The following is a 16,093-nucleotide window of genomic DNA, read 5'->3' as shown; positions in this document are numbered from 1 at the left end:
ACTAGTTTTATATAGAATTGTTCTATAGTCTATACAGTATTTATTTAATAATTACATCGGAATAACTGTAATTAAAGTACATAAAAATTAAGAGTAATCCCTTACTTTACTTTTTTAAGAGAAAAGTAATTAAATTACAGTAATTAATTACTTAGTAATGCATGACACCAACACCGTTAACTATTAAAGTCACCACGAAATCAAAATGGATGATTCTTGTCTTTTTTTATGGAATATTGCAGTATTTACCATACATAATTTATCCGTGCACAATTATTATTTTTTAAATTACGTGCCTCGTAATCTGGACACAAAATATATATATATGTTTTAAAAGTGCCTCTCCTTGGGGATCTTCTACAAATTACTATTAAAATTTAGTATAGACCGTATATACACTTAACCTTTTAAGCTTAAGCTCTTGCATTTCTCTCTCTTTTATACTCAGTTGATTTATCTCGACGAGGGGAAAAGAAATTGAAAAGGAGTTTTTATTTCTCTCTTTACATCATGTTGCCTCCTGCTGCTGGTTGCCACCATCATGTCTGGTGTGATAACCTCAGCAGGAGACGGGCTTCAGGCCTGGTTTGCGTTCTGCCTGGAGAAATAAATCTGCCGGCTGAGTATCTGCCACAAAGCAGCTCAGTTCTCTTTACTTCAGCATAAATTACATTGTTCTCTTTGATAACACCACATGTGGCCGTCCTGCTCCAGGAGGCTTCCGTTAAAACTCTCTCTCTCTCCCCGCAATTGTGTGAGTTTCAGTAGGGTAAGAAAAATCACATCAGAATCAGTCTTGCATTTTTATTCTCAGGAATGAAGGGAAATCAGGCCTTTCCTCCTAAGAACTTTTCTTCTTTTAAGGAGAATTTTTTTTTTTTGGACAAACCCAACTGAATTTATGTTTGTCATGGATTAAATGACAATTTTTGTTTTGTTTTAAAGACTTAAGTTTTAAAGATTTCTGTGTAATAGCGCTGTTTGCGAATGTAAATGGTCGGCAAAGTTTTAAAGATCGTAGATCCACTTTGCATGCAGTTCCAAAGGATACGGATTAAGACTCAGGCTCTAACTGATTGGTCTCCTCTGTTCTGATTGGTCAGATGACCCAGTCTGTCGTCATACACAGTAATACGAACAGTAACGATGATGCCGTTTTACTGTATCAATTTGAGCCAGAGTCATAATCCTTTGGAAGTGCACGTAACAGCAACAACAATGGCGGACTATATGTTTGTGATCGTGCTACTGAGCCTATTAGCTTTACCAAAGCCATAGATATAAACACTAGATGTCGCCTTGGGGTTCTAAACATGCGTCAAAACCGCCGCCATCTTGGAACAGGGGTCTTGTCATAGGAAGTAGCTAGGTAACGCTGAATTCATGGATGATGCCGGACTTTTGTGCTGCGTATGGATGTTCACACGAACAAAATCTAAAAACCAGACAGGTAAGGATTACATTTCACAAGAATGTGAATTTTTTTTAATTTTTTTAAATTTCTCTGGACTCTATAATAAATATATGTCTGACAGTTGGAATGACCAAAACAACTAGAAAATCACATTCATGACGATTTATGGTGATTTTATTTCCGTTAGACCTTTTCCTACATTGATGCTGATGAGGGGCTCCCCTGTTTCAAGCAAGGGGGTAATCCATCAGCCGGAAGTTGAAGCCTCGCGGGAGCCGCCATTGTAGCAGAACTTCACCTGCTGTTAGCATTCCATTGACTCCCATTCATTTTGGCGTCACTTTGACAGCGAATAACTTTACATCTGAGTAAAGACTTATATCTGAAAGACTTAATTTGTCCATTATTTATTTCTAAATAAACACGACAATGTATAAAAGGCTCCATTACTTTGTATCTTACGTTATGGCCCAGTAGAAGCCGTTTTTGTTAAAAACAGGCTAACGATTGCGTCATAACCACGCGACTTTATGTCGCACAATAGAGACATTACCGTATAGAAAGGAGGAGAAGCTCGCAGGCAATCGGGGGGACATCCTGTCAAGGGAGAAGCCCATAGATAATGAGTCCATAAAAGCAACGGGACAAAATATTTCAACAACGTTTTTGGGGAATTGGAAATAATTCGGTATGTGGTAAGTGAATAAATATGAAGTGATTAACGTTGGCGATTTTCACGCACAGCTACTAGAAGATTTACGTCTGTCAGACAGGTTGCTCACGTCATGAAGCTTAGTTTGAGTCGGTTTGAGTCTGCGCGTCAGGAACGGAAGTGCTCAAAAATCGCTAAAAATGGGCTTCAACTGTCTCAACTGAGTTCCAATGAGATGGCTCTGTCCACTTCTTATACTGTCTATGGTTTCAAGATGGCGGCTCTATTGACGCATTCGTTTCAATGAACTGCCGTAGCCAAGGCGACATCTAGTGTTTATATCTATGTACTAAAGCTAAATCTTCTGCTGCTATGCTACTACAGTAAGCAATCTTCGTCTTCACCTTGCTGTCGTGTTGGGTCGTATAGCGCGCTCAAGGTTATGCGCACGCTCCAAGTCTTCTTCTCCTTGTTTAGTGTATCTCTGTGGCAGAATTACAGCGCCACATACTGGTCTGGCATGTATACCACATCGTTTTAAGTCTGTTTCAGTGGTTTCGTGTGTACGCATATATTTATTGAGACAAGGCCGTGTTTATGGAAAAACATCAAAAACGAGAAAAAAAAAAAGATCGGATTGGGAAAGCTCTGGCTTCGTGTGGATGTGGCCTCAATTAGAGCAGAGTAGACAAATCACAAAAGACTGGGCAATCTGACCAATCAGAGCAGAGTAGGCTCTCGGAAAGGCGGGGTTTAGAGAGGCTGAATCCTTTGTCCGTGAGAATAGAGCTGATGCTGCAATATATATATATATATATATATATATATATATATATATATATATATATATATTATGAGAAAATGAAAGTGTTTTTGATCTTGGATGCATGCAAACCTATTGTATGAGACCTCAAAACAATATTAGGAACTTTTAAAATAGCATATTAGAGGTACTTTAAAAAGGATCCGAGGATGCTCCTCAGGAAGTTGATTTATATAAAGCCTCGCGTGTGCAAAGCTGTGATGTAGATTAAATGTGGCGACTATGAACAAGCTCAAATATATGATGCGTCTTAAAAGATGCATATTTTATTGAATCTCATTACATATTATCTTAAGAATCTTTTATACACTTTACAGAAGTGTGCTTCCCAAATAAATGTATCTTGTTTTTTTTTAAGTATGTTTAAATATTTTAGACAAAATACTTTATGAAGAGGCTCAAATGAGATTATTCGATAACACTTTACAATAAGGTTAATTTATTAAACATTAGTTAATGCATTCATTAACATGAACTAACAATGAGCAATACATTGTTAATAAAAATACTGTTCATTGTTTGTTCATGTTAGTTCACAGTGCATGAGCTAACGTTAACAAATACAACCGTTGATTTTAATAACATATTAGTAAATGTTGAAATTAATATTAACTAAGATTAATAAATGCTATTGTTCATTCTTAGTTCATGTCAATCAAGGTAGTCAACTAATGTCAACTAATTGTAATCAATCTTATTGTAAAGTGTTACTGATTATTCTATGGTTGCTACATTGTGTTATTTCATAATTATAATGAACTTACTATTATTCTAAAATATAATCAAAATTCTAAATGTTAAATCACACAAATGTAAAAAACAACAACAAAAACACGTGGAAATAACATAATTCGGAACATCATGTTCGTGATGAACTATTCATGTGATTCTAAATGGAACTACCAGGCAGTTCTAAACAATGTCCAATGGGAAATCAATCTAAACGTTAAATCAGCGTGATGATGTATTCATGTGATTGTAAAAGTAATATCTACCAGGCAGAATGTGTAAGTGCGCCTCTTCGCTGGTCTTGCTGGGTCCGGCGTTCTCGATCACGCATCGGTACAGGCCGGTGTCGGTGTCGCTGGAGTTACTGATGACCAGAGCTCCACTGGCCAGCGCAAACACTCTCTGATCCAGATCCACCGTCTCCTTGCTTCGTTCCCAGCGGATGAAGGACACCAGATCAGGATTGACCTCACAGTTCATCACGTGACTGTCCCCGACCCGCACCGACGCCGCTTCCGGCTGACTGAGGAACCGCGGGATTCCTGAAGACAGAGAGGAGAGGAGTTACGATCAATTATAGACATGCTCCGATACTTCATTTCTCCACCGATTATTCAGGATGACTACCAATACTGAAAGTCTGACTTTATTAAGGGAAAAAATATCTGTAAACTATACAGGAAAACCCTCTCGTTTGGGACATTACTATAATATTAGAGGTTAAAATCAACAACAAAGCTGACTATTATATGCAAATGGTATTTATGTATTACACTCAAATAAAAACTGAAATGTTTGTATACAATGACATCCGTGCGCTCAGATAATTTTCTATTTGTCTTAGAGGCGGAGGGAGTTATTGCATTTTGATTAATTGAAGACAACTGTAATAATGTACACTGATGAATCTTATACACAATCATATACACAACGAGACCATGTTTAGTTTAAAAAAGGAAATACAGTCTATTTTAATTTCATATTCACTTTAAATGTTTAATTGTCTTCCTCTTCAAGGAAAATGTCAGATTCATAACTCTGATTCAACAATTAATTTACATCATCAGTCAATATTTTCAGTCCCTACATGGCATTTTGCTTATATAATATATAAGTACTTTACACTTTCTTTTTATGGCTTTTGGTTCTTAAGGCCGATTCTACAAACAAGAAGTCCAAACCTGTATATGTAAATATTGCTGTTTATTAGTGTTATATCGGTGCATATAATTAATTTAGTGAAAAACATTGTATTTCACTTCTTAGTTTTTGCATCAAACGTTGTAAATCTTGCTGGTTCCAATGGCGGTTTGATTGTATTTTTAGCATCATTGCTTCAGTGTCACATGACCCTTCAGAAAGCATTATAATGATGTTGATTTGCTGCTTTATCAACTTTGAAAACCATTGTGATGCTTAATATTTTTGTGGAAACTGTGATTCCTTTTTTCCCAGAATTTTTTGATAAATAGAACAGCATTTATTTGAAATAGAAATGTTTTTGATCAATTGAATGCATCATGAATTTCTTTGCAAAGAAAATGTACTGTTTACACAGCAAAACTACATTACATTACTACTGCAAAACTTATGAATCTGGGACGGATGTAATTTATGTAGAAGTATTGTAAATAACTAGGCGAGATCTGCTAATGAAAATGCATTTCAGATCTAATGCCAACATGCTCCTTTTTCCACAGCCGTTATCTCATGCCGGGCAAAGTAAATGAAATATCTCTATGATATATCAAATAACTCCTGAAAAGCGAATGGCTTGCAGAGGCAGATGAAAAAAACATGGAGAAGTCTTGGACTGAACAGGACACTTCTGGTAAAAAACACTCCAGGTGGGCTGGATTTTATGTTATTTTATTTTATTTTATTCTTTAAAAGGCTGGTTCTATATTTAATTCAGCTGTTCCTCAAGTCTTCCACATGATTTTAACACTAAAGCAATTCAGAGAGGTCATGGAAGTTCATCACTTCACATTAAGAAGAGCAAAGCGTTAAACACTTCGCCTAATACAATTGACTCCATTTAATCACAATTCACTCTCTTTCATAGAGTTGCTGCTCATTTTACACAGTATCTGAGTCCTGCCTCATATGGACATCAAATTATGAAAATAATATACTTTATGAGCAAACTGGATGTAATGTTTTTGGACATTTAACTGCATGTGAAAATGTATTACAGGTTGAATTCTATTAAATTGAATTAGCTGAACTTTAGAGCGCTTTTTGACCCACTTAAGTGCATTTGTTTTTGAAATATGGTTAAAGTGCCGCTGAATGAACGGACGAGAATTTATGGTAAACTAAAATATACTTTATTATAATTTCTATTAAAACAATGTCATGTTTTTAAATATATTTGTAATTACACATTTGAAGTTGCAAAAGTTGTAACACCACATTTAAAATTATACTTTACATGTGATTTAGTATGTTAGTCAACAAACGTGTATTTCTTTAAAGCATGACAACAGATTATTAAAACATAATGCACTTTAAAGCAAAACTTTATTTGACATCATTACAAAGTGCACTTTTAAAAGTGTGTTAAGAAACATTAATGAAAGTGTACTCTATTTAATAACACTTAAGTTGCCTTTTATTTAACTAATACTAAGTGCAGTTTTTGGTTTACTCATGGGCTTTTTGAGCACTTGAGATGCTGTTGTAACGATTGCAATATACAGGTGTTCAGTTTTATTTATTTTTTAATTTTGGAAAATAAACATGTGATCGCTCTCCTCACAAATCAACCGTTTCTTGTTTTTCACTGGCATGTTTCTTTGGTGTTGAGAACTAGTGCATCTCTGAGCCTATATTCAGTACAAGGAAAATACTGAAGATATTCTAAGACTTTTACCGTTGTAATTTGTAATGGAGTATTTCTTGCTTGTCTCCACTTAAGTATGGTAAGATTAGCTGCTTTAGCATTAGCATCGCAGCTAAAGCTGAAAACAGAGAGCCATGCAGGAGCGTAAAGACTCGTATGCATGTGCATGTCTTTGTGAGGGACAAGGAGAGAAAAGTGATGTGGATTCCTTTGTCTGGCATTAGTGGGTTACAGACATGCCATGCTCTCGCTCTCTGTTAATGTGAAAGAGCATGCAGTGAGAGATGCTATCAGCGCTGAACAGAGAACAGCATTCATTCATCTCCACAGGCTCTGCTTTATAACAGCAGACAGAAAGCTTTCAAAGAGCACGCTGAGGGCTTTAAAGCCCTTATAAACTAAGCAAAATCAGCCGTTTACAACAGAACAGCTTTTAAACTCTTAAAGGAAACTTTCTGGGGATATAGTACCAGTACTTGTCTGAGCAAATCAAGAAAAGACAAAAATCCATGCATAGTTACATACAATTCTGTATGGCTACAGTATCAAATAGTGATAGTATATTTAAGGGACGATGCAAACTGTTCATTAATGCAAAATAAAAACCCTAAGTGCAGATCCAGATCCTGATGTGAAGTGGATGACTATCAGACATACTACAAGTCTATTTAGCAAATGCATTATTTAAAAAATTAAATAAGTATTTCACTTGAAATTATGTTATGTGAGAAGAGAGAAGTGATTCCTATGGAAGCTTGTTTCCGCCACAGAATAAAACATTTGAAAAGATAATTGTGACTTTTATTTATTGCGAGATAAAAAGTCTCAATTACGTGTTATAAAGTCAGAATTGCGAGAGAAAAAACTAACAATTCTGACTTTATAACACATAATTGTTATTTTTAACTGACATTTTCTCAGAATTGTGAGATATAAACTCGCAATTGCGAGTTATAAAGTCCAATTCTATGTAAAAGAAAAACTGACTTTTTTCCTCAGAATAGTTTAGCCTATATCTTGCAATTCTGACTTTATATCGCGCAATTCTGACTTTATAAAATGCAATTGCGACTTTATTTCACGCAATTCTGACTTTATATCTCACAATTATGACTTTATATCTCGCAATTGTGACACAAAGCGCTCATATATTCTGGCATAATAACTGGTTGCTTGGCATATTTTTCTATATAATTTCATGTCTGGTATCTACGGAAGCTTGTTTCCGACACAGAATGAAAAATAAAAAAGGTAATTGCGACTTTTTAACTCACAATTCTGACTTTATATCTCGCAATTCTGACTTTATATCTCGCAATTATGACTTTATATCTCGCAATTGTGAGAAATAAAGTCAGAATTGTGAGATAAAAAGTCGCAATTACCTTTTTTATTTTTCATTCTGTGTCGGAAACAAGCTTCCGTAGATACCAGACATGAAATTATATAGAAAAATATGCCAAGCAACCAGTTATTATGCCAGGATATATGAGCGCTTTGTGTCACAATTCATGAGTGTAATGGAAGAGTGCCATGAAGAACTAAATATTTTAATAACATCAGACAAAATAGTAGGGCTGGAACAAACACGTTTTTTTAACGATTAATCTGCCGATTATTTTTTCCCGATTGATCAAATAATCGAACCAATATCGATTATTTTTCCCCTCACGGTTAATCTATTAATATTTTTTATGAGTAGTAGATAAATCCTAATAAATAATAATAATAACATCCAATAATTTGCCAATAACCATACTTAATTATGAACTTCTACCTAACGATATTATTTATTTATGATATATTTAATTATCACAAAAGATACGGTTTACGCAATTAAGGCCTAATTGGGTTAGGTGTTTACTGTATATATATATATATATATATATAATTTTGATGTCTAGTCTTTTTTGCCTCCATAATTTTGAATATATTTTACTGTTTTTATTTATATGTTCATATCATACACTATATTCATACAGTGCATCTATAATACAACATACATAAATCCATGCATATATATATATATATATATATATATATACACACACACAGTATAGAAATTCTTATTTTTATACAGAATGATGCCTTAAATTGATCAAAAGTGACACTAAAGACTTTTGTTCCGAAAAACTTTGAAATATTATTTTAAAATTTCAATTTATCAAAGAATCCTAAAAACAAATTTATTACGGTTTCCACGAAAATATGAAGCAGCTCAACTGTTTTCAACATCGATAATAATAAATGCTTCTTGAGCAGAAAATCATCCTATTATTATGATTTCTGAAGGATCATGCGACACTGAAGACTCAAGTAATGATGCTGAATTTTCCGACTTATATAATTACTCTGTATTTGTTTATAATTTTGGGACATATGTATCTTCAAAAGAATATTTAAAACTAATTAATTGTATTTTCCCGAAATTACTTCACCTTATCAAAATTGAAAAGATGTATAATCCTGTAATTGGGTTTCTTCCGGCTCTCACTTTTGGGGGTCTTTCTATCAGGGATAAAAAAATATATATAATATTTATATTAGAAAAATCTTAACTAAAGAATAAAAGTGTTTCACCTAAGACATTGGTGAAATGGAAACAGGATTTTCATTCCCTTTTTTTAAAAGGGATATTTTTTAGGTCAGATATTAATATGTAATTCCTAATAAAGTCAAAGAAACAGATTGATTTTATCAGTAAGCTTAAAGAAGGGTTTTCTCCATTATGCTGTTTTTCTAAAGAGGAAACAGAAACAATTGTACATTTATTTTTTAGTTGTAGTTATACCTAATTATTTTGAGGTGTTTTACAAATTTGTCACTACAACTGATATAATGGTTTGTTTATGGATTTTGATACCGGTTTACTGGAAATGGATGATATAACTAAACTTTTAATTTTATTTGGGAAATATCATATACATAGAGCAAAATGTATGTTAATTGTACCAAATGGTGGACTATTTTCCACTGACTTAAAGGTTTTTACAACTCTCTGACTTCAATACAGATCAACCGTAAAGCGGTTAAGACAACTCAGCTGTTGAAAAAGGATACTTGATGTATTAGATGTATGATTTATTTATTTTTATACAAAATGCAGAATTGTGATCTTAATTCTGTATAGATTCAAGTGCTTTATATGACTGTATTCCCCTATTGTTATTGTTATTGCAGTAAAAAAAAAACTGGTCTGGTTTAAACTGGTCGTTTCAGCAGGGTCCAGTTAAGCAAATATTCATAGTTTGGAGTGCGGTTCAGGCAATGTGTTTTGGTGGCAGTGGAAACCCTCCCTGCTGTTTTATTCTTCCTCTGTTTTGTCCTCTCCATCCAGAGAGTCCAAGAGCAACATTTGTTGAGGGATTCATTACTCTGGTGTAGATGCTACATGGGAACCAGTGCTGTGCTGTAAGCTCGGACCACACACACACACACATCGAGGCATCAATCTCAGTACACAAGAACACGCTGCTAACTGGAGATGGGGATTGACAGAGCCATTAGAGTTTATTGGCCAGACTCTTGTGTGATTTCACTGGACAGGACAGTCCACTCAATGGTCAGATTGTCCCACTGTTTAACAGCACATCACCGAATCGCTAATCTAACATGACCATTACGGCGCTGAGGCACAAGAAAACTAACAATCGATTGGATGACGAGAACTTCCAACTACACTCTAGAAAATGCTGGGTTGTTTTAACCCAATTTTGGGTCAAACACGGACAAACCCAGCCATTGGGTTACATTTTTAAATTACATTTTTAACCCAATGTTTGAGTTTGTCCATATTTGACCCAAAATTTATTAAAACAACCCAGCATTTTTTAGAGTGTAAAGCTACGCATACACTAATCCTGATACATTAGAAAATGAATATGTTTTGGCTATGCGTTCACACTGAGACTGCGATTTTATCCTGCAAAATCTGAGCTTTTGGAAGATGCTCTTCCCTAGTTCGCATGAGTGTGAAAATGGAGGTATTCGAAAAACGCTGGCACGTTTAGTGGTTTACTGAATACTGAAGTGATAAAAAATCTATTTTTAACTAGTATGTGCTATTCACTTTCAAGATAAATGTTACTTTGTACAATCTTTATATTACATTCTTGAAAATAGACAACATTTACTCACAATTGCTGACCTGCATCAAAACAGGAGGAATTGCATTTTCATGCCAGAAGAACTTTATTACCCCTGGTTTCTCTGTATCATCTAAATGAGGTTTATAATGTTTTACACATACGCATTAAGATAATTTTAGTGATTTCCGACATTTCAGTGATTGAAAGTGCTATAGTGTGGACGGAGAGCGCTTTGAAACTAAAATATCATTTTCACAAATATATCCAGATTTATGTAGACATTGCCTAGTGCAGATTCCACACAATATGAGCCATAGCGAGGGTTAAATCCGGCAGAGAAAAGTAACCACTTCAAATCAGGGATAGTTCACTCAAAAATAAAAATTGGCCCATGGTTTACTCACCCTGAAGCCATCCTAGGTGTATATGACTTTCTTCTATCAGACGAATACAATCAGAGTTATATTAAGGGGGTATATTAAGGGGGGGGGGGGGGGGGGGGGGTAATAAAGGCCTTCTGAAGTGAAGCGATGTGTTCGTGTAAGAAAAATATCCATATTCAAAACTTTGATTAAAATAACTAGTTTCCGGCAGACGGCCGTACGCATCAATTTACGGTGAAAGAGTAACCTTTGACCTGACGCATGACGTAATGACGAACGCGGAAACGAAGAGGAAAGAGCAAAACAAAACACCAGTCTCAAATTAGAAGTCTAAAAAACGACAATTTTTAAAGAGAGGAGCTTGAGTTTGTTGCCCAGCCCTGTTTGTTTGAACCGCGAGGGGCGTCAAAGCTTACGACACTCCAACATCATACGTCATACATCGTCAAGTGTTACTCTTGTGAGTAAGTCGACTTGCGTAGTCCGTCTGCCGGAAGCTAGTTATTTTAGTTGATAAAGTTTTAAATATGGATTTTTTTCTTACACAAACGCATCACTTCGCCTAAGAAGGCCTTTATTAACCCGCCAGAGCCGGAGCACTTTTATAATGGATGGACGCGCTTTGATGGACTCCCAAAAAAAAGACCCATTCACTGCCATTATAAAGCTTGGAAGAGCCAGGACATTTTCTAATATCACTCTGATTGTATTCGTCTGATAGAAGAAAGTCATATACACCTAGGATGGCTTCAGGGTGAGTAAATCATGGGCTGATTTTCATTTTTGGGTGAACTATCCCTTTAAGGCCCCCAACCTCCATTTACTCCAGTCAAAAACCAAGAAGAGAGTTTGAGCGGGTATAAGGTCTCTTGTCCCCCGCTGGGCTGAAGCTCATTCATGGTTCATGTGAGACTCTGGATACTCTTCTTTATTGGGTCTTAGAGGCGGCAGGCTGCTCTTTAAAAACCTCCAGAAATTTACAGGCCCTCGGACAAACGGCTCCCTCCATTTTGCGACAGAGTTTTTCGGCCTTCGACAGCGAGTCGATTTACCGACGCTGTTAAAGCTAGATATGAGGAGATAAATCTGGGGTTGGGAAGGCCTGGAATGAAAACAAAGAGACCAACCTGACCGCAGCGTGTGTTTGAGCTGCAGTGAACAGAAGAGATGGAGATTATAACTGAAGTAAAGGCTCCACCACAGTGAGGGGAATAAACAGGCGTACCTGTCGTACTCATTACCGACTGTGTGAAATATATCACCATTACTTATTGCTGGGATAATAAACAATATGAACTCGGGTGTGTAACGCAGAGTGAACATGATCATTTTTTGTTTTTACCATTTACACGCCATTGACGGAAATTTCCTTGTTTTCACAGTTATATGGTATATGTGCTATAACACATTTTCTGAAAGAGTTCAGAATCTCCTGATCAAAACACAGGCGAAGAAAATGAAGAAAAGAGCGATTTTGTGTGAAAGCAGATGCATATGAAAAATAACGCGATCATCAACATTAAACAGCGTATAAATCAAAACTGCCTAATGTTACTGAATGAAATGTGACCCAGGACGAGCTTTAGGACTGTGAAGCTTTGGGATGTTGATGGACTCGATTTACTCCATCTGTGTTTTGATCATCGTTCTGAATCAGATCCGGACGTAGTTTTTTACAAAAACGTGATTTTCTCAGCTTTTTGCTCAAAATGTTGTTGTTTTTTTATAAAACTCACCCACATTCAAGTGTTGATTAAAAAGGAATGCATGAAGCTAGAACAAAATGTTTTTTTTCTTTTCTTTTCTTTTTAAAGCAGAGGGTCTGTTCTTTCTTTTGATATATTGAATGTTCAGATATTCATACAAAATACTCTGTGGGCCATGAAAATTTGGTGAAAATGATCAAAAATGCTGGCGGTGGCTGGGCATGTTTTATTTTATTTCATCGTTGACAGGGAAAGAGTTAATTTTACTATTTATGAATGTTTGGAATATTAAGAAACTGGCATTTACCTATTGCTTCCCATTATATTTTAATTAAAAATATAGGGCCAGATTTACTCACAGCTTGCGCCAGCGCAAACCCTCTTTTGGCATTAAAAACTACTGTCAGCATTTACTGTCACACAGTGAACAATTAGCACTGAAAAGGCATGGACAGGGTTATTTTTGCAGCTGACCTTATTACATGTGCATTTGTAGGAGTTTCCCTTTCAGATGCAAAATTTATGGGTGGACAGTATTTAAATGTATCATGCAGTTTGATTTACTAAGGTTTGCGCTAGTCAATTTACTGGTATTTGCACCATTATTTAACAATTGTCTTAAACCAGACACTAATAACGCTGCTCTTGGTAGATTGTGCTGGTCATTATGGAAATGATCCGATTACGTTTGTGTTCTTTAATTTGCACGTCAGTAAATAGCAGTATACATTTCATGTTTCAAAGACAATAGAAGTAATTATAAAATTACAATATATGTTCTAAACACTAAAGTTCAGCTTGCATTTAATATAAATCTAAACTATAATGCATTTTCTTGTAATTTTCATTAACATCCAATTGAGTGTCCAAAAGCACTGAGACAATATACTTAAGTGCGAACTGAACATGAAGTATGTTTTTATTATTTATGTTTATTTGTTTCCAGGAAAGGTCTTATACTGTATGGGCAAAGGTGTACACAACCGTTTAAACCCAAAACAAGGATGTGTATTCAAAGGCACGAAAAGGACTTTGACTTGAGTTTACTGGAGTTCAAGGACACGAGAAAGCAGAAGCTGCAGAAGAGGTGTTTACAAATGCTGAGATAATAACCTAACATCATGTGTAGCTTATAACTAAACTGATGAGTTGCTTGTCACTACGGATGACAAGAGCCGATGACACTATGACAATATTAACTACAAGGGGACTTTAAGGGACAAATGTCAATTCATAACGTCAAATTCTCAGGAAATGCATAAAATGTTTTACAACTACATTGTGTTTTGTGGTGTGTACTTCGATCTTACACCTTTAACCTTAATAATTATTATTCTCAAGTATAGAAGTGAGTCAAATCTGGCCTAAATTATAAGCATTTCTAAATACCTTCTAAATAAGTTCTTGCTTAAATTTTTCAAAACCTCTGAAGGCGTTTTATTGTAAACAATTAAATCTTTTAATTGGTTACATTTCTTTTTATGTTTTGCCAGAAAGTTAAAGAGAAATATAAGTTAAGCATTAAAGTATGCAATACACTTATCACTGTTTCAATCAAAGTCGTATTTGAACGAAATCGTATTTCGATTGAAACAGTGATTAGTGTATTGCATACTTTAATGGTTAACTTATATTTCCCTTTACCTTTCTGGTAAAACATAAAAAGAAATGTAACCAATTAAAAAATTTTACAGTTTGCAATAAAACGCCTACAGAGGTTTTGAAAACTTTAAGCAAAAACAAAACCCAGAGGAGTTGTAAGTATTTAGAAATGCTTATAATTTAGGTCAGATTTGACTCACTTCTATACTTGAGAATAATAATAATAATAAGTTTAAAGTTGTAAGATCGAAGCACACACACCACAAAACACAATGTAGTTGTAAAACGTTTTATGCATTTTCTGAGAATTTGACGTTATGAATTGACATTTGTCCCTTAAAGTCCCCCTGTAGTTAATAATTACATATTTATTTACATATACACCAAAATTACATATTTCTTCATGCCTTAAAATAGCTTGAATGTAACTCGAAACCCTTGCCTCATTTAGTATACATGGTTCTATGAATATGCAAATTAGCCCCGCCTCCACTCACTCGCTCAGCTCAGAGATCCACTCGTTGACGATCACACGTTGATCTGATTGGTTACAAGGTAGTTTGTGACGTCAGAAACACCAACGATTTCAACCCGTGTTTTTGAGACTGTCTTTGGTTCACTGCAGTTTTAAGGAGAAAATACTCAGCAATGCTGTCGACTTATGAATTTACACATTGTTTGTCTTAAAACATATTAAAAACACCACACAGACATATAAACAACATTAAAAGCTTGATTTTCACCTTAAGGGGACTTTAAAAGATTAGGGTTTGATATTTCTGATATCATATAAAAGAAAGTTTCTCTTACAGTCTTTATTAGTATTTAATTATGTTTGCACTTACTGTATTTCGGCCTTGTCAAGCTCAATGTTTAAATTTTGTTATGCAGGATAAATTAGTCATCATTAAAAATGTAAAATTCAGCATAAATGACAGTTTACTGAGAATTACCAACTACCATTCTATCATCTGTTACTAAAAGACAAGACTTAGGTTGACCACCCTTCTTTTTCCTCATGAAATATTCATTTTGAGGTTTGTGCAATCTCAACAAGGCTTCGGTCCAAATTAGAGAGCTGCACTCATATGTTGTGTAGTTTTATAAATGTGCTGTTTAAGAAAGACCTACAGGAGAAAACTGCCAGCCATAACATGACCCAGTTCAGGGAGGATTCACACTGAGAACTGCATGTCACCTTTCCCAGCCGGTAAATGTTGCATGAGTCTGACAAGCAGAGATACATATTTTATAGCGGTCTGCAAGATCTTCTGTTATGAGTTTAAATGGAGTCAACTATACAAGTACTAAACTAATCTGTGTTTGGTCAAATTCTCATAACTACTGAACGAAGATCGAAGTGCAAATTCTTCAGTCAATGTAAGTTCAGATGGGAGTTAAATTCAGTGATAATATAGGCTAAATAATGACTTTCAAGAAGTTTAAAGAGTGATGATTATGGTGATACATGTACCAATCAATCACTCAATGTCAAAGGAGACATATAAAAGTAAATTCCTCAAATCAATGACACATGGAAATGTTTTAAAACCTGACAGAGGTTGTGCTGTATTGTTACTACCTTTACAAACCATTCCCAACTGGGAAAAACAGATCATGTATGTTTAAAATGGTCAAGTATATCATTACTGGTTTGTTGCTGGTCCAAGTTGGTTTAGCACCAGTTTAAACCAAGTCCACCATGCTAGAAACCTGGGCTGCACGAATAATCAAAATAAAACCGGAATGATTTGGCTTAGTTTGATTATGAAAATTAAATTTAAATTTAAATTAAATGTGTGTGCTGCGTGTTTCAGAGTGAAGCGCGGCACTGTTTTTACACGTGAGCAG

The 16,093-nt window shown here is 35.1% G+C and overlaps 1 protein-coding gene across 10 annotated transcripts in view; it reads right to left on the bottom strand.

Moving 5' to 3' along the window:
• The window catches only part of neo1a (neogenin 1a), a 207,095-nt gene that overhangs the window by 92,480 nt on the left and 98,522 nt on the right, over nt 1–16,093 (bottom strand). For all 10 annotated transcript variants that reach the window (XM_077201654.1, XM_077201658.1, XM_077201655.1 and 7 more), the window contains exon 3: nt 3,885–4,160. In XM_077201654.1, the coding sequence (XP_077057769.1) occupies nt 3,885–4,160 (276 nt within the window). The remainder of the gene's footprint in view (nt 1–3,884; nt 4,161–16,093) is intronic.

Source organism: Siphateles boraxobius, unplaced genomic scaffold, assembly GCF_051911475.1.
Source record: "Siphateles boraxobius isolate OS27281-9 unplaced genomic scaffold, OSU_SipBor_1 48, whole genome shotgun sequence".
NCBI lineage: Eukaryota > Metazoa > Chordata > Actinopteri > Cypriniformes > Leuciscidae > Siphateles > Siphateles boraxobius.
This window is presented reverse-complemented; position numbering and strand designations above follow the sequence as displayed.